This window comes from Perca fluviatilis, chromosome 18 (genome assembly GCF_010015445.1).
Source record: "Perca fluviatilis chromosome 18, GENO_Pfluv_1.0, whole genome shotgun sequence".
NCBI classification, from domain to species: Eukaryota; Metazoa; Chordata; class Actinopteri; order Perciformes; family Percidae; genus Perca; species Perca fluviatilis.
The window spans coordinates 12,103,290-12,129,539 of NC_053129.1; the positions used below are offsets into that span (position 1 = coordinate 12,103,290).

The window sequence follows — 26,250 nt, forward strand, 5'->3', positions numbered from 1 at the left end:
ATACTTGTATTTTGGGTTTCTACTGGAACATTTACATGCATACATTACATACATGCTTTAATGTTAAAACAAATACATTATTTGTATACATTATCATGTCTGAATATACCTGTATTCACCCTCTGTCTTAAACACCCTGTTTTAGCGCCTGTCTCTTTAAGCCGCCCTACTGAAAAAGCCCAGTCTGCTCTGATTGGTCAGTGTTTCCGGGTCTTGCACATCTTAGCTCTCGGTATCACTGCAACGTCATTGCAGCCGGGGAACAACTGTAACGGCACTGTATCTGCACTTTCTACCTAAATATAGTATAGTTGTGACATCACAAACGTACAGAAGTCCTGACGGCACCGTAAATGATTACGGGCTGTGTGCATTTCTTAACGGAATAAGTCTTTTGAAACTTTCACAATAATTATATAGCACCTCGACCTGCTTCATAATCAATACAGACATGGAAATCTCACTTTTTACAACATGGGACCTTTGATATTCAGACACAATTTTGTGATCCAAAATAAACCTTTAATAATATTCACTATCACCAGCAGATCTTTTATTGCAATAAGGTTACTGCAATGTCTTTTAAGCAGTACAGTTTCTTTAAGTTTGCATCGTTATCTGTCCTGTATTGTCTGTTTGTGGCATAAAATGATGTGGTAGAGATGAGATTATGAAGGATTTCCCTATGTGTGTGTGTCTTGGGTTATCTTCACCTGCAGTCATGTGCAGTCCCTGGTGAGAGACTGTGTGAATCACAACTTGCACATCTAGCCCACAGCTTAAGAGTCTCTCTGTCACGGATTTAATCTTTCACTCACTCACTCACTCACTCACTCACACACTCACACACTCACACACACACACACACACACACACACACACACACAAAAATGTACATACCCCACAAACACAAGTCACCTGCGGCGTTGTGACAACCCCTTTTGACCCACCTGTTACACAAACACCTTGGTTTGTTATTTTAGCATTGCATTCAGATTATCTTTTACTATGTGCAACATGAAACACAAGATGTCCTCGTCGGTTTTACGCTCCGCATTAGAGCTCAGAAATGGAATGAACTCGTAAATGAAACACCAGCGATGGCGAAATGTCGTGCTCACCTCCGCAAATTACCCCAAATTGCCCCTCAGATTTCAAACCAAGCGTGCAGTTGTTCTTAGCAGTTAAAATGTAAACACTACAATCAGCATTTTAATTCATGATTGTCAAACAAGCCGTAAGCTAATCAGAAAACAGAGAGGAGGGAGAGGAGATAATGAAGAAAGCAACAAAAAAAAAGACAGGGAGACTAAGGAGGGAATCAGTGATTAGGTTCTGCCTCTAAATGTCTGTTTCTCTCTGCGCTCTGGGTGTGAAAATGCAATGTATGCCCTTTTTTTCTGTCAGAATAAACTGAAAGCATGAGATACTTAAGTCAAAGTCAGTCAAAGGCATTGATGATCTCCTGATGAAGTGTTATTAAAAAGACAAACTGCAATTTATATATAGTATATATACCATGCATTATACTCCGCTATCAAAATGTTATAGGGTGCCTATTGTGTCTATAATTCTATTTTACACTTTGGTGTTCTGATTCTCAAGAAGTGACCTAATAATTACAAAGGCTAAGGTAATGGCCCTGGGCCTGATAAGACCTTTGGTTAGACATATATCCAGAATCGACAGGCGTAATGCGTTTAACCTTTTCTCCAAGACTCATTACTAAATGCAAAGCGCTGACAGCGAAGACCTGACGTCTGTCATTAGGAGTTATTATCTAATGACATTTCGGTGAAGTCTGAAATATCTGCTACTTTTATGCCATTCATAAAACTTGTAGAGACAGCAAAGTTATTTTAACTGCGAATACAATACCTGTATTGTGGTAACCTTCCTAGAGATTCAATATCCCCACGACTACAGACATGGAGAATAACGTAGTCCAATGATAATGTATTATCCAGATAACAACAACAAACAAATTACAAGTAAGGTCAAGCAGTGGTTTAATTTCCTCAAGATGTAACCAAATCCACCAGTCTCACGGCTAAAAATTCACTCAAGGTCTAATTAATTATTTACCGTTTACCTGCGGTAAAGAAGTCCAGCTTTCTTCATTTGGTTTCGGTTCAATAGCAGTGTAATTGTGGGAAAAATGAAGCCTTGGAGCGTCGTGACGTTTGCAAAGTATTTTATAGTTTAATGGTACAATCACTGTTAATATTACATGAAACCCAGTTTGTTTGTACACCCTTGGCTGCCAATAAATCATTTAAAATATCAGCAATGCAATGTTACCCATGCAGCACAACACTGCGTTTTTTAGAACATGCTGCTTCTCTGAATGAATTGGCTTTTTGCTATTAATACATTCATTAGCGCCAAGAGACTGGAGAAATAAAGATATTCACCCGCTCAACGACTCACAGCCAAATTATAAGAGATACCCTGCTTGGCTAGCTGTGCTGTGATCTAAAAAAGCTGAATTAAAAATGCATTCCTTTTCCTTCCTTTAGGGGTTCCTGCAATTATTCAGTCGGTTAGGGATTCAGAAAAGCGTCTCCCCATATTGCTACTGTACATCTTTATCATTTTCTCTCTATCCACGCCATTCCACTTCCTCTCTTACCTATGCACACGCATGCACACGCACGCACACGCACACGCACACACACACACACACACACACACACACACACCTTCACTTTATCTCTGTATACTGTAAAGGCAGCTCCAAACTGCTTGTTGTTGGCCCTCATCTTTGCAGAGCAGATGGCTGCTTTTCTGCACCACATGGCCGGCACTCAGGAGATGAGGGGAGCTCTTTAAGAAGAAAAATACTTTCAATCTGCTTTAGCAACTGTAGCTCCTCCTCATCACCACATCTTTTTTCGCATGGCGTCAGCAGCAACTCACCCCCCCCCTCCACCGAACCACAGCTGCCTCCACATCCCCCCAATTGCACTGATTTGACGCTCTGCATTCATCAGCTCCCGTTGATGATAGTTTAAATACTTGATGCTTATGTAAACGAGTCTAACACAAGGTCTCAAAGTGAGATTATTAAGATGCTGCATGGATGCACCGTCGACTGGCCAAGAATGCCAACTCGTGGGAACAGGCTGCATATGTATGGGATGGCCCCATCCATTATTCATGCTGGGAGTCAGTTCGTATATGGTGGAGAAGTAGGTTTATTCTGGAAGAGGATGGTAAGCAGAGACTTGGAGCATGGGGGTAAGTTTTCTATTTATTGTTTTTCTTTTATGGATCTGCACCGTTTGTATAATTCAGTTTGAGCATGATGGGCTGAATATGGCCTGAAGACTGCAATATGTAAACCTTGACCAATGACTCACAGGGGATTTCGGTCATCATCTCGGTTGTAATGCTAGAAACATATAAGTGCTTCTGGACAACAATAACAAAAGCATAGGTTTATTCATTTATTGTAATGTATAGGAGCTAAAATAGATACGTAACTGTTCCTAATTAGCTTGAACCAGATGTTTAGCCTTAATCTAATTAAATAAAAATGACTTCAGTAGAGTGACTGCCATATTAAGGTGTTAAACGTGAGTACTTACGATGTGGAGCATGATGTAGTCACCCAGACGTGGGGCGCTGTCGATGCGGACGAGGATTCCGTCTTTGATGGTGGTGCTAAAGCCCACCGCCAGCCGGTCCGTCCGTGTGCTTGGCCTCTCATTATTGGGCCATGTGTATGTGATCAGACCCCCTCCTTTACCAAAGATATAGGTGGTGCCAGCTGTGGAAACACGAGAAGCAAAAAAGGGCAGGAATTAGATTTATTCAAGTAGAAATAGAGGCAGATAAAAAGAGTAAAGGGTAAAATTCTTTTTTCGTTGATGTTCAAACATAGTGTCACTAGACACTAGGGAGCACAGTGTCATCAGCAACAAGACAAAACTAGATCCAAACCTCCATTAAGGGCTAAGTCTGCTGTAATTCCTTTGCAGCTACTTTGACACTGCTACAATATAATTGTGTTGAGTTCTATTTTAGTTTTTTTTTTTAATGGTATTCAGCCGCCACCACCTTTTGGGTAGAAGTCATCAGCTCCCCTGGCGCCATCTATGACCTATCCAACTCTTAAATATAGACCCTTTCCAGGGAATATCAGCCAGTATGGCCAGAACCGGATAAGTCTCCCAATCCTCATGTATTATATATGAGACCTGCAACCAAAGAACAAAGGCTGGCACAAGAAAGAAGAGAAGGGGTGGGTGGGGAAAAATCGAAGAACCTTCATCTGGTTTAATTTGATAAATGCAGTATAGAAAAAAGGGGCCTCGCTACCAGTGGGGGTAGAGAAGCTTACCATAATGGAGATTTTTGTTATTACATCAGCCTCTATGCAGATTTGTGTCAGATTAGAGGCTCTGATTGGATCAAGCTTGGCCCTGAGACACGGGCTCTGTGAAAATTGTTTGTGGATCTCCTTTTTCTATCATCACGTGGAACAGAAAAAAGAAGAAGAGAAAAGTTTCATTTTTTGGTTGCAGGGCCGGATTCCATTCTAACTTCTGAATGTTCCCTAGGGTGCGTCAGAATTAAAGCACTGAATCCTTGAGCCGCTTAGCCATCTCGTCCACATTTAGAAAAAAGATAATCAAGAGATCAAAGGCATTGGACCTACAGCAGATAGACTAGTGGGCGAATCAATATGGGAGACGAAACAGACTCCTGTGGCCTAAGGATAGTAGAAAGCATTTGGCCCACCTCAGAGGCTGACAGGGGATTGCTAATGAAGTCTCATTTCAAATTCATTTTTTTTCTGCCTCCCAAATATCCCTCCGCATCCATATCTTCCACATAACCTGTGCCCCCCCCCCCCCTTCCTCTCTTTTCCATTCACTTCCTCTCTAAGTCACCTGAACATCTGTTTGGCCTTGTGATGGGTGCCCAGCTGTCTCACTGTTTCCCCTATGAAGCGGCCAACAATCTGCTATGTGGTCCACAATACCCCGGAGACTGCAAGAACATATGGATGAGAGGGAGTAAGAGAGAGGGAGAGACTCCATCGACCAGATGAGTGTCTCTATTTGCCTTCAGGCGCACAAACAGCTCTGCATTTTACACAGCTCAGGTGCCAGCAATGCAAACCACCAACTAAGGTCGTCTATGTGACATGAAAAACACCTAAACAAGTGAAGCATCCCGAGCCTCAAACAACTGCTTCACTTCTTGTAACTAATAACCCTACATGGCTGGTTTAACACAGGCGACTCCCTTTGAGATTTCAGGGTTGTTGTTTTTTTTTTCCTGAAGAGAAACAATAAAATCTCCCAATTGTTCTCAATGTCATTGCAGCGATTGAAGCTGATGTTTTGTATCATTTATCATGTATCATGGCTGACAAAACAAGGCCCCGGTGCCGTGAAGACACCAGATAGCAGCCTGCAGCCAGGTTGCACCGGATCTGGCCCCCGCTGTCTCATTGCCTCAAAGTTTCTTCTTGCCAAAAAGAGTTCAGGCAGACTTGGGATCAGTTTCCCAGGCAAACTTCGCCTATCTCATCTAACGCGCTCTCTTTTTATTTCTGGAGGGGATGACGATGATGAGCAGCAAAGATACAAGCACCCCGGGGAGCCAATTATCACATTGAGGAGATTTGCTTAGTGTTTCAAGAAGACAATGTTCGGCATGAAACACACACAGGCAGCCAAACGCGCGGCGACTGACGCACACACGGGCCGGCTGACGGAGGCACAAATGCACATTGTGAAGTATAGAAGTGTGCGAACACGTGTACAGACACACAAACACGATGCCTTCTCACACGCAATCACACAAGTGGGTGATGATCTGCACAAGTACAGAGAAGAGAGAGAACCCGAGAATGGCGAAATGTAGTACATTTCCCAAAAAAAGACTGCACCGGCTGTTATGTCCACACAGAGAGGAAGTCCACCGCATAGCAAGTCATGCATTCGTTGTGTGTAAAGTGTCATTTCTGATACTCATCTTAAATCTTGATTTCAACTGAGAAAAAGAACTAAATGAATTGTTAGCAACTGTGAGGAAATGAAGAATTGTAGCAGCGAGGCTGAACTGCAGAGGTCAAGAGTTTCATCTGAATAACTTCCCTTCCTATCAAAAGGGCTTCACCAGACGAGAGGCCTTTTCCACTCAAGTGGATATAAGGAGCATGACTATAATTCAATTTCAGAGATTTTGCATGGAAGCTAATTAGATAGAGAGGGTAAGCAACGGCATATTTGCCAGCATATTGTAGCATGGCTACTCTCATGTAATTCAACTAACACCTCCTTGGGCATTAACCAGCCCGAAACTGTTATTAAATAATAGTCTTTTCAAGATATATATATATATTTTTTTTACCCAGTACTAAAAATCAATTAAACTGAAAACAGAATGCAAAAATGAAAATGAAAAGAAAAAAACTAAAAAAAAACAACAGGCAGGAGCTTTTCTTCATTTATAATACAATAAATCAACACATATTGCTTTCACTGTTTTCCAGCAGTGCGTACTCTACATTAGCAAGAAGATCTCAAATTAGTTTTTTGGCAAAAACCTTTTAAAATGCACATGTAATTAAAAGGGCAAGAGTGCAAGAGAAAATAATGTCTTTCATTGTCTGGGATATAACTTGGCTCACTGAGTAATACAACCTTTAAAGAAGAAGGATCTCTGTAACAGAGTGTGCCAAAGTATTGGGCTTGGACAGCTTTTTTATTTTTGTTGCTTACCCACTGCTATAATTATTATGAGTCATATATTTATTATACTGTAGTTAGGCATTATTGTAGTGCCCTCCCCGAACCAGTCGAGGCAGATGGCCGCCTACCGAGAGCCAGGTTCTGTTCGAGGTTTCTGCCCGTTAAAAGAAGTGTTTCCTCTCCGCTGCACTTGGTGCAATTGCTCTTGGATCAAATTGTTTGGGTCCCTGTAAATCACTGAATGTGATCTAGAACTTCTATATCTGTAACGTGTCCTGAGATAACTTCTGTAATGATTTTACACTATACGTAAAATTTAACTGAATTAAATTGGTAACAGTTCAACACAGGGCTGGGTACCAAATTCAATACATTTTAGGCACCGACCGAATTGCCTCTTAAATATCGAAAAATGCCTCATCATTCAATACCTAATTTCAATACCTAAGGAGTAAAAATTGGTATCGAAAAAAGTATCATTTAGGAACCGGTATCAATGTCACGGTATTTGCATTGGTACAGGAAAATGTGAAAATCCTCTTCAAAGTTTGCGGTTTTGCTTCCTGTGTCCCTTTCTCTTGTTTCTTGTACTTTACTGTAGACTTTTCATCTGCTCTCGTGGTCATTCATTCATTCTTTCACAGATGGACTAACTTTCTGCCATCATGCCAGTAGAACAGCAGAAAATTAAACATCCAACATGTATGCCTTTCACAGCTATGATGCCCTGGTGAAAAGCCAACTACAGGGGAAATATCATCAAAGGAATCAAATCTACAAACAGATTACTGCACAAGATGTTATTTTGGTGGATCAGAGGGGACTTTCATCTCCATACTTGAATAATACAATCTTGCCATGGCCAGTGGGTATTGGAGGGAGGCCATTTGAGATCTAATTGTAGCATATGGGTGCACTATTGATTTGTGAGTGGAGGGAGGGGAGATGAGGAGCCCTCTGAAAGAAATTATGAGCAACACTGATTTTCTTTGATTATTCTTTGATGGTTGACAATAAAATAAAAACAAAATACCTCCAAATGAGGCTGAAAAGTTGTGATTCATTGCATCTGCAGTGTGCTTCCGTTTAGAGAAAAACTGTAGATGAGAGACTAGGTCAAAGCCTTGGCCTCTATTTCACAGAGGTCCCCTGAGGCGTGGGAGTGCAGACAGAAGGTCAGAACACCTGTCTGCGCAACAGAACTATGTCCTGTCCTTCAGGCCCCCACGTGACATTACCCAACTAGAGGAAAGAAAAACAGAAAAAGGAGGAGGATGGTATTTTCACACAGAGCCAGAAATGACGGAAGGTCACCAGTTTCAATAGACTTGGCCAGCGGGAAAAATCTGAGTGGAGCAAAAAAGATTTCCTGTTGAGCCTCTGTTCCAGCTCAGCGTACAGTATGATGATTAAAATAAATAAATAAATATGAAAAACATTTACATAGATTATTTACAGGCATGTTTGCACAATGTCTCCCCTCATTTTTCACGTACATACAGTGGGGCAAAAAAGTATTTAGTCAGCCACCAATTGTGCAAGTTCTCCCACTTAAAAAGATGAGAGAGGCCTGTAATTTTCATCATAGGTACACTTCAACTATGACAAAATGAAATCCAGAAAATCACATTGTAGGATTTTTAATGAATCAATTGGTAAATTCCTCGGCAAAATAAGTATTTGGTCACCTACAAACAAGCAAGATTTCTGGCTCTCACAGACCTGTAACTTCTTCTTTAAGAGGCTCCTCTGTCCTCCACTCGTTACCTGTATTAATGGCACCTGTTTGAACTTGTTATCAGTATAAAAGACACCTGTCCACAACCTCAAACAGTCACACTCCAAACTCCACTATGGCCAAGACCAAAGAGCTGTCAAAGGACACCAGAAACAAAATTGTAGACCTGCACCAGGCTGGGAAGACTGCATCTGCAATAGGTAAGCAGCTTGGTGTGAAGAAATCAACTGTGGGAGCAATTATTAGAAAATGGAAGACATACAAGACCGCTGATAATCTCCCTCAATCTGGGGCTCCACGCAAGATCTCACCCCGTGGGGTCAAAATGATCACAAGAACGGTGAGCAAAAATCCCAGAACCACACGGGGGGACCTAGTGTATGACCTGCAAAGAGCAGGGACCAAAGTAACAAAGGCTACCATCAGTAACACACTACGCCGCCAGGGACTCAAATCCTGCAGTGCCAGACGTGTCCCCCTGCTTAAGCCAGTACATGTCCAGGCCTGTCTGAAGTTTGCTAGAGAGCATTTGGATGATCCAGAAGAGGATTGGGAGAATGTCATATGGTCAGCTGAAACCAAAATAGAACATTTTGGTAAAAACTCAACTCTTCGTGTTTGGAGGAGAAAGAATATTGAGTTGCATCCAAAGAACACCATACCTACTGTGAAGCATGGGGGTGGAAACATCATGCTTTGGGGCTGCTTTTCTGCAAAGGAACCAGGATGACTGATCCGTGTAAAGGAAAGAATGAATGGGGCCATGTATCGTGAGATTTTGAGTGAAAACCTCCTATCAGCAAGGGCATTGAAGATGAAACGTGGCTGGGTCTTTCAGCATGACAATGATCCCAAACACACCGCCCGGGCAACGAAGGAATGGCTTCGTAAGAAGCATTTCAAGGTCCTGGAGTGGCCTAGCCAGTCTCCATATCTCAACCCCATAGAAAATCTTTGGAGGGAGTTGAAAGTCCGTGTTGCCCAGTGACAGCCCCAAAACATCACTGCTCTAGAGGAGATCTGCATGGAGGAATGGGCCAAATTACCAGCAACAGTGTGTGAAAACCTTGTGAAGACTTACAGAAAACGTTTGACCTCTGTCATTGCCAACAAAGGGTATATAACAAAGTATTGAGATGAACTTTTGTTATTGACCAAATACTTATTTTCCACCATAATTTGCAAATAAATTCATAAAAAATCCTACAATGTGATTTTCTGGATTTTTTTTTCTCATTTTGTCTCTCATAGTTGAAGTGTACCTATGATGAAAATTACAGGCCTCTCTCATCTTTTTAAGTGGGAGAACTTGCACAATTGGTGGCTGACTAAATACTTTTTTGCCCCACTGTATTTAAAGCGCACTAGGCAATAATGCTATCTATAAGAGCAAAAAGAGCAGAGCAGTTGCAATGGCGCACATCTGTTAGAACTGGGTAATTGGTTGTATTGAGGGTTCACACCATGCTGTGATAAAACCCTCTGTTTAGAGGCAGCTGGCAGAGGACCTACAGCAAATGACTGTTACTGGCTGTCCAACTGCACAGGCTGCAGGGAGGCGGCGGTCAAAAGTTCTTTTTTTTATTCTAGTGGAAGCTGGATGAGCTGGTGTGTGTGCGTGTATGTGCATGTACCTGTATGTGCACAAGGCCAGCCAAAAAGAAAAAGGTGCCACTGCCAGCTACCCCCCGAGGCACAGAACTGCAGTCTGGGTAAATGCTCTAAACTCTAACTCTCGGTGTAAGTATGCATGCACACACGCATGCTCAAAGTCACCTGCGTAGACATGTACGAGTCTTAACTCATGCACACACATCCACAAGCACACACACGCCCTCTCCTTTCTCCTTGGTGTGTGTTGTTTATGTGCTTTTATGTCTTTCCCCTTGTTATCTCTTGGGCTTTCTGCAGCGCTGGCACCCCAGGGGATGGAAGTAGAAGACAAACACGGTTTGATGTGGTCGAATTCTCTGCCATCGGAGAATGAGGAAAAGAAAGAGAAGCCTTAAAAAAAAAAAAAAAAAAAGAAATCCTGAAAGTGAGATGCAAAATGTAATTGCCTCCTCAATCACGTTTAAAAGAACTCTATCATCACAATGCTTTCCCCTGCCGTGCTTCATACGAGGGGAATTATTAGGCTTGCTGTCCTTCACACAACCACAATAAAGAATCATTGACAGAGGAATCGAATTGTGAGATACTGAGCTGTGTAATCACCGGGATTTATCTCCATTTTACAACCTTTTATCATTTTATAATTCATACTTCCAACTGTTGCCTCTCCCCCCCGGGATAGAGAGAGAGGGACGAGACAGATGATTGAGTGCTCACTCTCTCTCTCTCTCTCTCTCTCTCTCCTTCTATCCTCAATCAGCTGCCAGAAGCAAGTTTACAGCAAATGGCTAAAGTACTATAGATGTCTATGTTGGTGCATGAGTGCTGTTGGATGTAATCATCTAATGTATTCCTATGGCATACACGCACACAATGCACATTGTGTGTGTGTATATGTGTCTCTACATTGTCAAAACACATGGTGGCCATGTTTCATCAGCAACGCTGAACAACATGCAGAATATGATTGATGAAGGGCAGTGTGTTGTAAAGGATGGCTATGTAAAGAAAACAGCCAGCCTTGAATGATTTACACTGTCTGTTTCCCCGTTATAATAAGCTGAAGCACACACACCACACTGCATATATTCACGCGCCAAAAACCAGGGCTAATGGAAGTGGAATAAAAACAGAGACAGCATGGACAGAGCGTACCTAGTGAAAAGTAAAAGACGCCTGAGTTGTATTATGATATATGTGCAGGCAAATACGCTGTGAAATACAGACAGAATTGGGAATGGGAACACATTTATTTATTGTTTGTCACCAAGATTTACCCTTTGCAAAATTGATATTTTAAACTGTAATATTTTCACCCTACTGTAATTAAAATGTATATGTATGAAATGATTTTGTATCAGGTATGATCGCTGGAAGGGAACCTTTATTTGTAAACTTAAACAAATGTCAAAAGATTGCCGAAAGCTAGGCAATACCACAACACAGCCTGCGATTATAGCTTAGAAAATTATTTCCCTGTCTACACAGTGCGCACTGAGGATTGTACGGGTTACTCTACGTTGTATAACATTTTGTCAGAGTCATATTCTAACTTTATGAGCCAGAACCCACTAGCAATGGCAAAAAGCAAGACAGAGGTCCAGGTAGCTGCTGAGTGCTGCAGAGCCAGCACCAGTAGCCAGGATGACAAAGTCTGAGCCGCTGGGCAGCAGCTCCACTCGCTGGGATTGAGCAGTCAAATACTACAGTGGTTGTACAGTATTTGTGTTACAGTTGCCTAACAATGCCAAGAGAAGCTAAAGCCTCTCTGCTGCAGTGAGATTTAGTGCTGACAGTTTTGTTGGAGTCGGTTGTTGGTGCCAGTGCAGAGGAAGTGCAGGTGACGGGAAACAACCGATGTCAACAGGCAGCACATCAGAAAGAACATACTGTGCTGGTATAAAGGGCTGCAACCAAAAACTTTTCATTATAGCTTAATATGGCAATTATTCTCTTCATTTATTGATTTATCTTTTAGTCTGTGAAATGTCAAACAAAGTAGAAATTACCGAAACACCTTATCTATTATCAAAAGATTTTGTCGATCGACCCATTGATTTATCGACTAATCGTTGTAATGGTGTAACCTACTGAACACTCAGTTGCCAGTGTATTAGGTACGCCTAGCTAAAACTAATACACTCTAATACAGCAGCATTACTAAAGAAATAGATCGAAAATGAACAGGTAGAAATATATATATAAAAATAGAAAATGCGTTTGTTATATTTGACTTACACACCAATTGACCATTGTGTCCTTTGTGTGCAACAAATTAGCTTTTAGAAAAAAAAAATCTTGCAACATTTCTGCTTGAGAAACTATCTACTCTCAACTCTGTTCAGGTTCAATTAACCAAATATGGTATTCTTAAAAGTCATCTGTCATTTATATGCCAAGTTTAGAAAAGCTCATTTCAGCACCAGGAGCTGTCCATACAGCAGTGCACTGCTAGGTTATACTGTCTTACCACATCATATAATATACTGTATTAGGTTTTTATTTTGCTATATCAATACAGACAACACTTAGTAATAGGGCTGCAGGATATCAGGAGAACATGCGATCAAATTATAACAAATACTCAAACGTACAGTGTTAATGACTGCTTTGCTGGCTAACACCTCACATAATCCAAGAGCTATACTTTCACATCCATGCTCTTTATCACCTCAGTCAGTAGCAAATATATTGAGATGCAGAGTGTGAATGCACGTCATAGGCTTTCATTTGTTGCAGTTCAAGCAGTCTTTTCGATACGTGTACCTCGATATCAACATTTGCGATAACGATAAATTTGCGATATATTGTGTAGCCCTACTTAGTTTCATTACTCATCATTTTTTACTTGTACCCGGAAATTAGTTGTATATACCTCTATTTTATTTTTTACTTGAATCTATATTTATCTGTACTTATTTCTGTCTTGTTCTGCAGTGACACCTGAAGGCTCATCTTCTGCACACCCACACAGGTGTTTTGTTTATTCTGATTGGTTAGATCTCAGCTCAGGTTGTAATTGGGAATTATGTGAGGTTGCCAAACTCGGTGCACTCCCTGGCCCACAGGATGCTGTTTGCCAACCCTTTTCCATGGTTTATGCCTAACCACCACTGCTCCAGTTTGGGAACATAAAATGCATGCCTTGCTTTAATATTATCCCTGGGACTATCCTAGCTAGCATGATGAACTCGCCAACTGTTAAAGGATTATTGTCTTCCACAACAATTCTTCCCCGTAGCTTGAAATTAATGTGTAATGTATGTAATTGGATTGGGCTCAAAAACCCTTCAGGTGCAATGACTTCCAGTGATGCAGCACACGGTGAGATGACTCAATCAAAAAAAAGTTCTTATCTTTTTTTGTCACCCTTCACTGGCGGGGGACATACTTGACATATTTCCACGATGAACAGCTTGATTTGCCATCTGTATCGTGTTGCTGAGGCAGAAGTGGGGGAGATGGTGGAGAGGGGGAGCAGGGGAGAGTGGTGGAAGAGTCACTTTTTGCACGAGGAAGGAGGAAAGACATTGAGAACAGAGAAACGCAGATGGGGAGGGAGAGAGAGAGAGAGTCAAGTGGCGTACTGTAGATGTGAGCTTGAGATATTCATCCCCTCTTCTCCTATTGGAGAAACAGGAAAAGGCATTGGTTCCTTACTCACAGGCATGTCATGTCATCCTCAGATTGCTACAGAAGAACAGGAAGATCAACTCACAGACACCCATTAACAAAGCAGTCATGTATCCTCACTTCAGCTTCATGTAACACTGCGAAGGCGCAAACGTGAGTACACAAGTGAAAATACTCACACACGCACACACACAGACTAGAACAGCAGAAGGTGAGCCATAACAACTCTCCGCTCATTACTGTGAAACTCGGATAGCCAGTCTCACCCTTCTCTTCCCTCCCTCCCCTTCCCTTCTCTGTCTCCCCTCCTGCTGCATTACTGACACTTCTCTGTTATAGCGGCGAGCGGACAGAGAGGAAGGGCTTTAAATGGGTTTTTTTTCTCGTTCTCTGGAGATGTCAGCTCCTATTCTCTCTGGTTGGAAAAAGAAGATGAGGAGGAAGAGAGAAGGGGGTCTGAAGAGGATTTCAGACGCCGGGCGAGGAGGCGGGGGGAGTGATAGGGTTTGCAGCTGATATCCACGCAGCACTCTAGGCTACAAAGAAGACCTGTCTGCTGACTTTAATGCTGCACGCTGCCACCAGTAGAATGTTTAGAAAGGGGAGAGAGACTTTGCAGAGAGATGAAAGGGAAGAAGGTACGAGAGACGAAGAAGGATACAGGGTAGAAGAGGAAGGGACAGACAGAAAAAGATGGGCAGCAAAGGTGGAGAGACGTCAGCTTGAGATGGCGTAAACGCACACAAATGTTTGGGACACTAAAGCTCTGTAAAACCTGACTCAATCCTGCTCCTTTCTATGGCGAAAATTAGTATTCTATCAGTTCTAGTGTTGATGTTCACACTGCTCTGGGCAAAATTAGGACATGAGTGTCTCCTTCCCATCATTCATAATGCATGACGCACAATGTGTGTGAGGCATATCACTTCAGAGATGGGCCACACCAAACCCTGCTGAGGATTAAGTGAAGAAGATCTCCTAAAGAATACGGGATTCCAAGATGGGTCCAAAAGGAAGAATCATTTATAATTGAATCATCCCCAGAGGATAGTGCAGCCTGTCTGCCTTTGCCAAGGCTTCGAGGAGAGCCCAGAACTCCTCTGCTCCTCACTGTCTGCCAGTCTGTCTCTGTCTCTCCCCCGTCTCATACAAAAATACAACACACCAACCTCAGCCACTGATCTCATCCCAAGGCCTTTATGACTCAAACCCCAGTTGGTCACATTTACTCATTCTGAACTTTTTACAAACTTGCCTTTTTTTTTTTTTTTTTGGACCAAAGAGTCGGGAAAGTTTAGATTGTACAAACACTGCATTAATAAAAAATTGGCTTTGGTTTGTGTGTTGTCCTTTCCAACTGGGGATGTCAATGAATGTGGAAATTGCGTCAGCTGCAAAGTCACAAGGAACACAACAAGCTTTACTCATCCGATCATGGGTGAAATTGAAAGTCAACCAAAAGATAGGATCATAGAACACAAGAGATCCATTAAAAGTAAAGAAAACACCCAGTGTCCACACATTTCTGGAGGCCAAACATTCCATGATGAACTCTTTTATTGGTATTGATAAAGCCAATTTGGGGCTGAGGAAGAATCCAAAAGAAATTTGCTCCTTCATCCGAGAGGCTGGGGTTCAAGATCCAGTTAGGGTTCCGTGGGACCAGAGGATTATCTGTGTGTGCGAGCATGTGAGAACTAGAGGTGTGAATCTTCACTGATTTGATGACGATTATCATGTCAGCGATTCAATTCGATATCTTGATGCATCACGATGCGTCAAATACATTTTTCTATTAAAGCCATGTAGGATATTTAACTCATAGCTTTTTAAGCTTAAAAAACAAAACATTCTGCAGTGCTCTAATACTAAATGACTTGGATACAACACCTCTAGTGAGAACCCAGGAGGGGTGCACCCAGGCCTTTAAAAAATGTTTACATAGAAAAAGTATGGTTAAAAAAAAAAAAAAAGGCTGAATCCTATCGTACGTGCTCGCACACACAGAGGGGTGGTAAAGGTTAAAAGTCGATGAGGGCCATTCTAGCAACTAGAAACTCATGAAATAGAAAAATTATAAAAACCCATAACATTTCACACAATCAAAAAATAAGTGCTAATGTATATAACAAAAAAAGTGCTCGTGAGAACATGCAAGAAATTCACACAGTATGTAGCAATAAGTGCTGGTATATGTAATAAAGTGCTTAGATAAAAATCATGCAAAAGCAAGCAAAAGGTTAAGAAAATAGTAAAAATGCATAATTTATAATAAATATTTACAAGGTAAAATTGGGTTGAGGGATTAGGGTTATGCATTTGGTGAGTAATTTCTTCACAAGAAAACTCCACATTGCACCCTACCTTATGCTTATGTTACGATTTTATTTTGAGACTGTGTGGTAGTTTATACTGTTTATGTAACATTTTGTTCGGTACTTTTATTCTGAAATTTGCCTGTTTGGAGTACGGTTTCCTCTAAACGTTGTGCGTTTAGTTCTTATCGGATAAATAAAGATTCAGCCAAGTTATAGTGAACAGGTAGCCTATATATAGACTTTTTTTTTTTTTACTATAGAATGATAAAAGGTCCTGTGTTGAAATGTGTTGGCTGAATAAAGAGCATTCTCTTCCAGTGAAGCAGATAGTGCTGCAGGGTTATTTTTCACAAGATGTCAACAGACCACAGCAGCCAATGGATTTTGCTAGTTCGGTTTGTTTGCCTCGGACTAGTTGTGTACAGAATGTAATAAGTCAAGATGGATTGACTATCTGTCAAACTGCCTGCCACCTTTGCCACACCAACAACCAGCTCAAATATTTGCTCGACAGAAGGTAGCTGGTGTTATTTTCAAGCGCTGATGACACAGACAGCTCTGTAACTTCTTCGCCTCTCTCCTCCTCAGCTGGCTTCAACACAAAGTCTGCAAATGTGGGAAGTGATAATTAAGGCGGCACTTCCGCATATAGTCTGCCCTCACATACAGATATTGCCGTTTTAAATGGAAGCTGACAGCTACAAACAAAATGTTACAAGCTGAAGGAGAGAGCGAGCCTTACTTTTCCATGTCGTCCCTGTCAAATCATTATTTCTACTGACATGTCCGCTGTGTATTTCAATTACAGGTAGACTCTTTTTATATAACAACTTGAGAATCTCTCTCAGATGCCCACCTGATTTTTTGAAAAATATGGATTAGAGAGCTGGACGGACAGTTGCTAAAAGAAATCTTGTATGTCTTGAGTCTTGTATGAAGCAGGGCTAATCTTCCCTTTGATATGACTACATCAAATAGGAAAGTACTTGAACCTAATATGCACAGTAATGGCTCTTCATCACAGGGGAAAAGAAACAACACAACCAAGCTGACAATACAGAAATCACATCAAACTGTGAATAAACATGCCGGCTGACCTTTTTTTTGTTTGCTCGGGGCCTTCCTTGTCTGAATTTGATAATTGCCCGCTGAAACACAGCTTCATTGTCTTCTCCAAAGCTACACCAGCTGTGCCTGCGGTTGGCATAGCAACCCCACATCCTAGCGACCAACGTCTTTGACAAACCTGATATCGTCTCCAACCCTACCAACATCAAACACCTTTACATTTCACTGATACAGTGACATAAATACTCCCACACTTATTTAACTCTCTCACAAACTAAAAAAAACACACATATACAGTGCAGGCTGGAGCGTGAGACAGCAAAGAAAAACTCAATCAAGTTTGTACTTTTCAAAAGTTTACTCAGCCGCCTTCCTCTGAGCCAAGGACTTGAAGTAACATTTACACTCACTGTCGCACTGCTTTTCTCACAGAACAACACTCCACTTAAAGCTGAGGCCTGCCATAAATGGCAACCTTGATGAAGTGATTGGTTTTGACAAGGTAGCTCTTATTTCAGAGTGGATGCCTTAAAGGTTGCAGTGCAACCTTTAAGGTACACAGTTAAGGGTTGCCATTCTTTTACGGAAGCAATCAGCACATGGTAATGGTTATTCATCAAATTGGAACCGAATACTGTGGCTTTATGACATTGTTCGTCTTCCACTTCCGGGATTGCCCCTTTGCCGCCGGAAATTCCGCCGTATGTCCTTATTTTCAGCCGGATTTCCGTTACCTAGCGCTTCCTTTGTGTTGGCATTTTAAACTCCGGTGGATGTATGAAGACTATGGTTAACTGCTCCTCAGATCTCTGCAGGGTAAATCCAGACAGATAGCTAGACTATCTGTCCAATCTGAGGTTTCGGTTGCACGACTAAAATTACTTTTGAACGTACACATGTTCCACCAAAACAACTTCCTTCCTGAAACTATTTTGCAGCCACACCGGGGCTCTGTGCAGCGCTTAGCGCCGCCCAAGACGATTATGATTGGTTTAAAGAAATGCCAATAAATCAGAGCACGTTTTTCTCCCATCCCGGAATGCTGTGTGGACTAGCCAGACCCTCCTCCGCAGCGATGTGGAGGAAGGTCTGGCAATGACATTGTAGACAATACATCTCTCTGCGGGGTTTCATCCGTGTGCACCACCGAGCGCCTCTGTAACCCTGATGGGGCTCCAGCTGTATTATTCCAGGCAGAGGGAGGTGAGAGTTTTCATGTAAAGGTCTTTGACAAGTTGACTTTGAGTGACTGAGCTGAGCTGAGGTTGGGCGCTGGAAAACAACAGGTGAGACTTCAGGCGGAAATCACTGAGAAGCCATGAAAGTTAAGTGCAAGTCTGATGCATTCTGCAAATACATAGGTTAGGTGAAGTAATGTACATTATAATTATTCCAGCCTACATATGGCGCAGACGGATTGGTGACAAATTAGAATAAAACTAAATAGCTGAGAGAAATCGAACGCAGATGCTTTCATACAGGACAAGAGGCGTCACATATGAAAATGATATCAATTATACATTTTGGCCTACGCAGTCACCAGATCTCAACCCAGTGAACAACGTTGGACTAAGGTGTTGGACAGAGCTATCCACCACTGTTATTGAAGTACCGAACGAGGGAATATGTTTTGGAATAATGGTGTTCATCCATCCAGTATAAAGCTCCACAAACATGTCAAATCTATGCCAATGAGCATTAAAGTCTGGCAGTTCGCTGTTACCCAATAAAGCTACATGCACAATTTCACATATTGTCGGATTAATGGAGACCAGAAGTAATTTACTTCAATGGAAGGTGAATGGCGGACAGTAGTGGCCTAGTACACCCTTGTGGCTGCTACATCCGGTGGCTTATGTTTGGCTGGTTTAAATATGGGTTTTACTGTACTACTGATGTTAATGTTGATTAGAATGTAACACACCATTTTTTGAAATCATTATTGGGGCTCATGATCACATAAAAACTTAACATTTGCTATTGTTAGACCATTTTACAAATCATAAGAAACACGCTACACGAACCAAAGCTTCGCATTTCGGTCAGAGTAACTATCTGCTGTTAGGTTATTAAGGGAAGGGTACCAAGATACAGCAAGGACGAGACTGTCCTCCAATTCTGTCGAGCAAAAAATACGCTGTTTCAGGGGGCGGGGAATGTGTCCACCAAAATAGTTCCAAAATATGTTTTCCTTTCATCTGAATATACCTAGCATGCATGAATACTATTTCAGATCACATGCACAATCATCTCTTTTTCTCACTCCTTTTCTTGGTCTCAAAATCACACACACAAAGACACACTACTAGATAGATCGCACACTCTCTGGCCGAGGCAGTCTTTATCACTGCAACTGGGATTCGATATTGGAATGGTACTCCGTAGTTGCGGTTTTCCAATTCCCTCCGGCAGGTGGTTTGACTTCAGCACTCTATTGAATGTGTCAACCATATAATTAATGCCCTCCCTGTCTTCAATTCACCTCCACCCTCTCCTCCCCATTCTTCTCCTCTTCCTCCATCATTGACCAGCTACCTTGCCGGGGTTTAGCCAGTAGTTCTATCCCCTGCTCCTGAGACAAAACAAAGCAGTGACTCAAGCCACGGCAGGAAAAATTGGCAGTGGAGCCCAAATCCATCTCCTTTCAGTCATTTAGCCACAAAGCCGTGGAGAGGATGGTCCTGCACCACCTCTTCTGTTATCTGTTTCCAATTCTTTATCAAAAGGGAGGTAGCAACGGAGATAGATTCTTAAAAAGCCACTGCCATGCAGCCTATCTACTAATAAACAAGAGGAGCTGCAATCGATGAGAGGGGCAGAAAGGGACAGACAAGAGGTAAAGGGTTCTTTTTGAAAGCTGTAATTAACGGAATACTTAAGCGGGAGTTATGGATTGGAGATAGGCAGGGGTCTCACTGAGGACGAGAAAAAGACGCCAAGTGAGCATGTGTTTGAGGAGATTGCGCACATCTGCATGTGAGCCTGGGAGTATGAAGTGAGCTTATGTGAAAGTGTGTGTGGTTGTGTATGCTGATCAGTGGCCAAGGCTTAACTGAATTTGCCCGGGGTGAGGTTGAGAGGCCCTGGGGGAGTTTGGAGGGCAGCGGGATGGAACACGCTGGCCTCTCAGTGTGTCTTAGTGTCGGCCTAATTAAAGGCTAAGCCAAAATAGCTCTCCATGTTGCTGCTGTTTTTCTGTGTGTGAGCTGTGTGGATGTGCTGAAGCTGTAAGTGTGTCTGTAGATGTTCAAGTTTTTGAAAACCATTGCTTACGCATTTGTGTGTTCCTCCATACTCCCTCGTATGGCCTATGGTCACAATTTTACGTCTCAAAACCCTCATGCTGCCAGATAAAAGATGTTGTTCAGTTGTCTTGTGAATTTGGGTGTAGACTACTTTTGTTCAGTCAATTCAAATTGATTAAATAGATATCATGCCCTGAGGAAAAAGAAAGTTCCCAGGAACGTGTTGGCACAACAAAATGTCTGAGAGGAAATCAAGTTGTCTTTCTTAGCTTTCAGTGAAATGTCTTATTTCCTGGACTGAACACTAGTTCAGTGAGCTGAATAAGAGAGATTATTTAAATCGTATACCCCAGTGACCAAGTGACCACAGTGTGTGTGTGTGTGTGTGTGTGTGTGGATAAGCGCGTGTGCCTACTTTTTTCTGGTGTGCAGATTCAAAAGTACGTGAGTAGGTGTATACCTCGAAGCTAAGCTGCCAAGTGTATTTTTCCCCTCTGTCTCTTCTTCTTCTTCTTTCAATCTTTCATTCATATACCTCAACCTTACCTACACAAGGCGGCCCTAGTTGCTGCCTTTGAAGATGTACTTAGCTGAACTGACGAGAAATTTAAAGCAAGCAACTGCGGCTTTCAACAGCTCATGAAAGGCAAAGGAAATCTGCCACTGTGTGAGTCAAATGGATGGGGGAATTGTTGCAGTGGCATGGGTAGCGGGGACGAAGACTATAGGCAAAACCTCTGTACAAAGCTTATTTTAATCCGTCAGCCCAGGCACGCACACATTTTGGCTCATATGGCATGCATGAAAATTAGCAAATGCACAGGAAAGACAAAGAAAGCCTCACCCGGCAGAACCCCTGAGCCACTTTGGACAAAACAGGAACCAAGAATGCATCATTCAAATATATTTTGGCATGTCATGGCATCTTCATTCAACAGGTCTTTTCTCTCCTTACCCTGGGACAATACATTTGCACAAAGCATGGACTCCCAAAAAAATGTATCTCGGTTCGACACCAAATTGAGAAATGTATTCCACTACCCTGGGGAGTCCAGCTCATTTAAAAAAATTAATGCCCCTGTCAAATGGAGACCTACCTATAGGCAAGCAATCCATTTCTGTTATGAAGAAGAAAAAAAATGTAGCTGCTCAGTGACCTACACACTTTAAATATGTTGCGGTAGAAAGGCAAGGTGAGGGGGCCCATTGTATAGTCTAGACATGAGCTCTTGTTTCATCAAAGGGAAGACATCAATCCGCGGGCTGAGCCAATAGGGCAACAGGTGCCACAGTCACACAGAGCCTATCTGGATCTGACTTGATTTTACTATGGCATTGGATAGGAATACTGATAGGGATGTGTTTGACTGTGCCAAGGGAAGCATAAATAGCAGCACAGACTATGCAAGAAGAGCGATGCATACATTTGAAATTCTCTGCCGAAACTTTATGCACTGTATATTTGTATTGCTTTGTATATAGATGGCCGAGGCAATACAGTTATATTCTCCTGTCTGGTGTAATGGACAAAAGGCATATGTTCTGTATCACATACAGTGGCAAGAATGTTCAACTTAACCTAACACATCAGGCTGCAAGAGTAGAAGAATAATATTACATTGAATGTGATCTGCCCAAACCATTTATGTACAATATGAGGAAAAAAGTAAGAAAACTACACCGCAGCTGTTTCAAGTCCATCATTTGCCCCCACCGGAACCCAGAGAAACGTGTGCCAACACAGTACCATATGAAACTTCTGTTGGGGACCAAGAAGCTGGTTAAACCTGATTTAACCAAAAAGGCCTCAGATTGAGCTGACCAGAGAGACAAAGGAATCGTGGCCTGTATGTAAACCCCAAAGCCTGGTTAATTCACACCTCTATGCGAAAGTCCCAGCCGGAAGGGACAAGCCTCACAGCTGGCAGGAAGTCAAAGAACTACAAGATTGTAGTCTTCAAACTTTCAAGAGTTTTGAGTCTTGCTATTGGTTCAGCGGGACCATAAACACAGCATGAGGTCTCAAACTATAAATAACCTGTAAACCCCAAGATCTTTGCTTTTTCCACGGTGACCCAGGTTACTACAGGAAGCACACTAGTCCGGGCTAGCTAGCCAGCATCACCTCGCTGGTCGAGTTGGAGCTGGGACAATTTTATATCTGTCTCATATACAAAGGGGATCCCAGGAAATACTGACAGAGTATTCCTTCATCTGCAGCGGGTTTAATCACCCCGGATTCAAGAAAGGGACTACGTCCGTTCTTCTTGTGTGGTCGACCAGGATCGCGTGTTCGTTCACTGCTCTGGACGAAACGGATCGTTAAACTCTGGCGAGAGATTTAACTGACAAACAACGCACACAGTAAGGCTTTACACAGTTCTGGGCAGACGTTAGAACTAGTGTGTTTGTTTTGTTTATTAATGAGCAAAGGGTTCGCTACCGCTTGTGCCATTAAGGTGATCTGTGATTGTAATCATGTATTGGCCATATCTGGTTATTAATCTGTTTCTGTGAATGTATAATCGATAATTATACCGTTGGTTATGTTGTGTTAAGTAGCTGGTTAAAACCATAAGCGCTACCTGGTAAATCACTCCTTTCACGGAGTTTAGTTACTGTCTGCGAGATCATCGCGGAAATCAGCTGTTAGCCACTGAGCTGGCCGTTATCGATAACTAAGATCAGAGTGTTTTGTTTTTCCTCCTTTTACTCTTCTCCTTTTACTAAAACACACACAAACATACACACAGACATAAGCTAGCAACGTAGCTCCCGAGCTAACGCTGCTAGCTTAACCACGTGGGGTCCAGGGGTCAGCTTACTTTTATACAGAGCTAAAACACATGAACAGGGCAGGGTTAAGCGTGCGCGTTGCCTAGCAACCCCCTCGACCTTTTCAACCCCTCCTCGTGCACCCAGCACCACTACCGCCCTCTTGAGGCTAAATAGTTTTGTGCAGCTCACAGGAGTAGCCATTTTGGGAGTCGTTTTTGAGTTAGAACTACATTTCAACACCGCCCCTCCACTTTCACTCACCGTTACACACACACACACACACACACACACACACACACACACACACACACACACACACTCGCTCTCTCACACACAGACACAGACGTGTCCATGACATGCTGCTTTTGTTTTTGCTTTGTTTGGTTGGGATATTGTTAAAGGTATATACGTTTTATTATTGAAGGATTATTGATTGGCTACTGATAATTGTGACGTTAATAAATTTGATTATACTTGATTAGCAGTCGCTGGTGATTATTTTTGTACTTGTTGTGATAATTGCTGGTCGAACGGGTCCGCACTCGAAATCACCCCTTCCTTTAATTCCTTTTAAAGGATTTTTACAGAAATGAGACTGTTCCACAGTTTGATTATTGGTCCCTGACTTGCAGGGTGGTGCCCCGTTTTGATTGTTTGTCGATTTGATAAAGTTATTAATAACCATATTCATAACTTCATTAATATTGATAAAACATCTTTCGATAATTTGCCAATAATCAAATCTGTACCCTACTGGTATCCTACACTTCAATCCCCTCTTCTTCAAAATCTCACTCGACAGCTTTACCGGCTGCATTCTTGTATGCATTTCAAAATTGCCTCTTATCAAAGCCTTTCTTATCTTGTGCAAAACCTGTCTACCCCCAATTTCCATCACCACACTTGACCCTAAGCTCCATCAAGGAGGAGGTAGATCCCCAGTGAGAGTTCTGATGCTGATTCCAGGCATGACTGAATGGCAGAGAAGCAGCCTGAGATGATAATGCCAGATTGTTATAGGTAGTTCAAGGCAAGGCACTGTGGTCAGGCCACCAGTGCAAAGGGCAAAGAAAGAAAGTTATGGCGGAATTTATGGCGGCAACGGACCAATCCCAGAAGGGGAAGGTCATGAATATAGACTACCACGGGGGCTATGGCACCCACCAGGTGACTAGTTTGTGATACTTTTGTTCAACTTTTATTTGATTTGTAATTTATTTTTTACTCAATTAAGCTTAGCCTTAGTTCATGCAGGACACGGAAGTCATACGCCCGCTGATTGAATTATTCCTCTCTGATGCACACCAATCACAGCCGTTCTCACATCAAGGCGGTCCTTTTAAATATGGCTGAGGAGGGAGTCATGTTGGTCCCTGCTACACTGATGCTGCTTCACTCACCGCTGCTGGCAACATTTTGCCTCCACCACCCCAGCCTCCACCTTCCTAGTTCAGAGTCCTAACATGACTCAAAGGTTAAAATGGTTTTCAATGTCTTTCTTTTGGCTTCCTCTTTTTTTTTACCCGGGTTCTGCATGGTGCTCCCTGTTTCATTGCCATTAAGGGTTAAATCTATGACGAGCGTTCCTGACTGAATTATAGAGGAAGCAGTAAGAGGATGATGGGATAGAAGTAGGCTACTATAGCACAGAGCAGATTTGGGAATAGACTGACCGTTACCATTGAACTGTTGCAATGCTCAACAGGGTTCGGAAGGTTACTTTGGAAATGTAATAAGTAACCGATTACAAGTTACCCTATTTAAAATGTAATAGTAGTGTAACTTTTTCAATAAAGTTATCAAAGTAATGTAACTTATTAAATTTAATTACTTTTCTAAATTTCTAATAAATGTTTTCAACTGTTAACCATTTTCAAATGGTTAAACCTGGCAGTGTTAACCTTACAGCAGTACTTAATATGACTGCTTGCAGTAACTGTAAGCCAATTTAACTTACATACCGGCAGATGTTTCTGAGGTTAGACATTGACATTTTCGACGTTGATAGCATTTTGGCCGCTGGCAAACATTCTTTGCATTGCACGGTTATGTTCAAATCCTTCTCGGATTTTTGTATGCAATGTTTTTTATTTTCAGCACTGGAACGCGTTTCTATCTGTAGTCATAGTGGCAACTCTGAGACAGCTTGAGAGGCAATTTAACTGTCAGACGGTTGGCGCTGTAAATTTCCAACCAAGAACCAATCGAAAGCATCAGAATAGCATCAAACTTTACTAAACCCAGTAACTGTAACAGATTATAGTTACCTTTATTTTGTAATTAAATTACCTAACGCCATTACATGTAACTAGTTACTCCCCAACACTGATGTTCAACCCTCAATTTCTACTCATTATTTCAAAACATCCATGCAAAAACATGGATAACAAAATTTAAACTAAAAAGGTCAAGGAAGTGAGCTGGGATGAAAGATAGGACTGGAAGGCATCTCTCTGCCATAACAGAGCATGTATACATCTACCCAACGAGCAAGCCTGACATCAAACATCAAAGCTGTCTCGGGAAGAACGTTTTTGTTCTGTCACATTTTCCATTACCTTTATCAATTTAAACTTTTATTTTGTTCCATCAAGTGCACCATGAGCACCCTGCCAGCAATTATAATAGGAGTTCTTCAGATTGATGGCATTTCTATTGAGGCAGAGAGGCATTCACTGTTGTGAACAAAAGGAACTGTTGTTTAGATAGAGAATGAAAAGGCTTGACTGGGCGAGTGCCAGCGACTTAGCACTGTGTGTGTATGACTGTGCATGGATATACAGGTGCATTTGTGTGCACGCGTGCAGGTGCATGTTTGCATATGCAGGCTGCTGCAAGTATAAATTTCATCCGGAGACTCTCATACTTCAATTCAGTTGGCTGTGGGTCCTTATAAAATATCCTCGGGCAAATATTTACATTACAGTATGCTGATTGCTTCGCTAATGGTTGGTGCGGAGTGCTCTATTGTGGCGAGATGAAGGGGCCGGTGAGGCGAGATACAGGGTTCCAGCATAGTAACTAAGGGTGGCAGGAGGGAGAGGGGTGGTGTTTGGAAATAAACTGTTAATGTGCCTGGCTGACAGGGGGGTGTGGGGGGGGGGGGGACACAGAGAAATGGGAATCTATGAAGCCTCACATCCCAT

The 26,250-nt window shown here is 42.1% G+C and overlaps 1 protein-coding gene across 18 annotated transcripts in view; it reads right to left on the reverse strand.

The window, feature by feature from the left end:
• Positions 1 to 26,250, reverse strand: part of nrxn3b (neurexin 3b) — a 330,684-nt gene that overhangs the window by 75,742 nt on the left and 228,692 nt on the right. For all 18 annotated transcript variants that reach the window (XM_039781091.1, XM_039781084.1, XM_039781082.1 and 15 more), the window contains one exon: positions 3,591 to 3,772. In XM_039781091.1, coding sequence (XP_039637025.1) covers positions 3,591 to 3,772 — 182 coding nt within the window. The remainder of the gene's footprint in view (positions 1 to 3,590; positions 3,773 to 26,250) is intronic.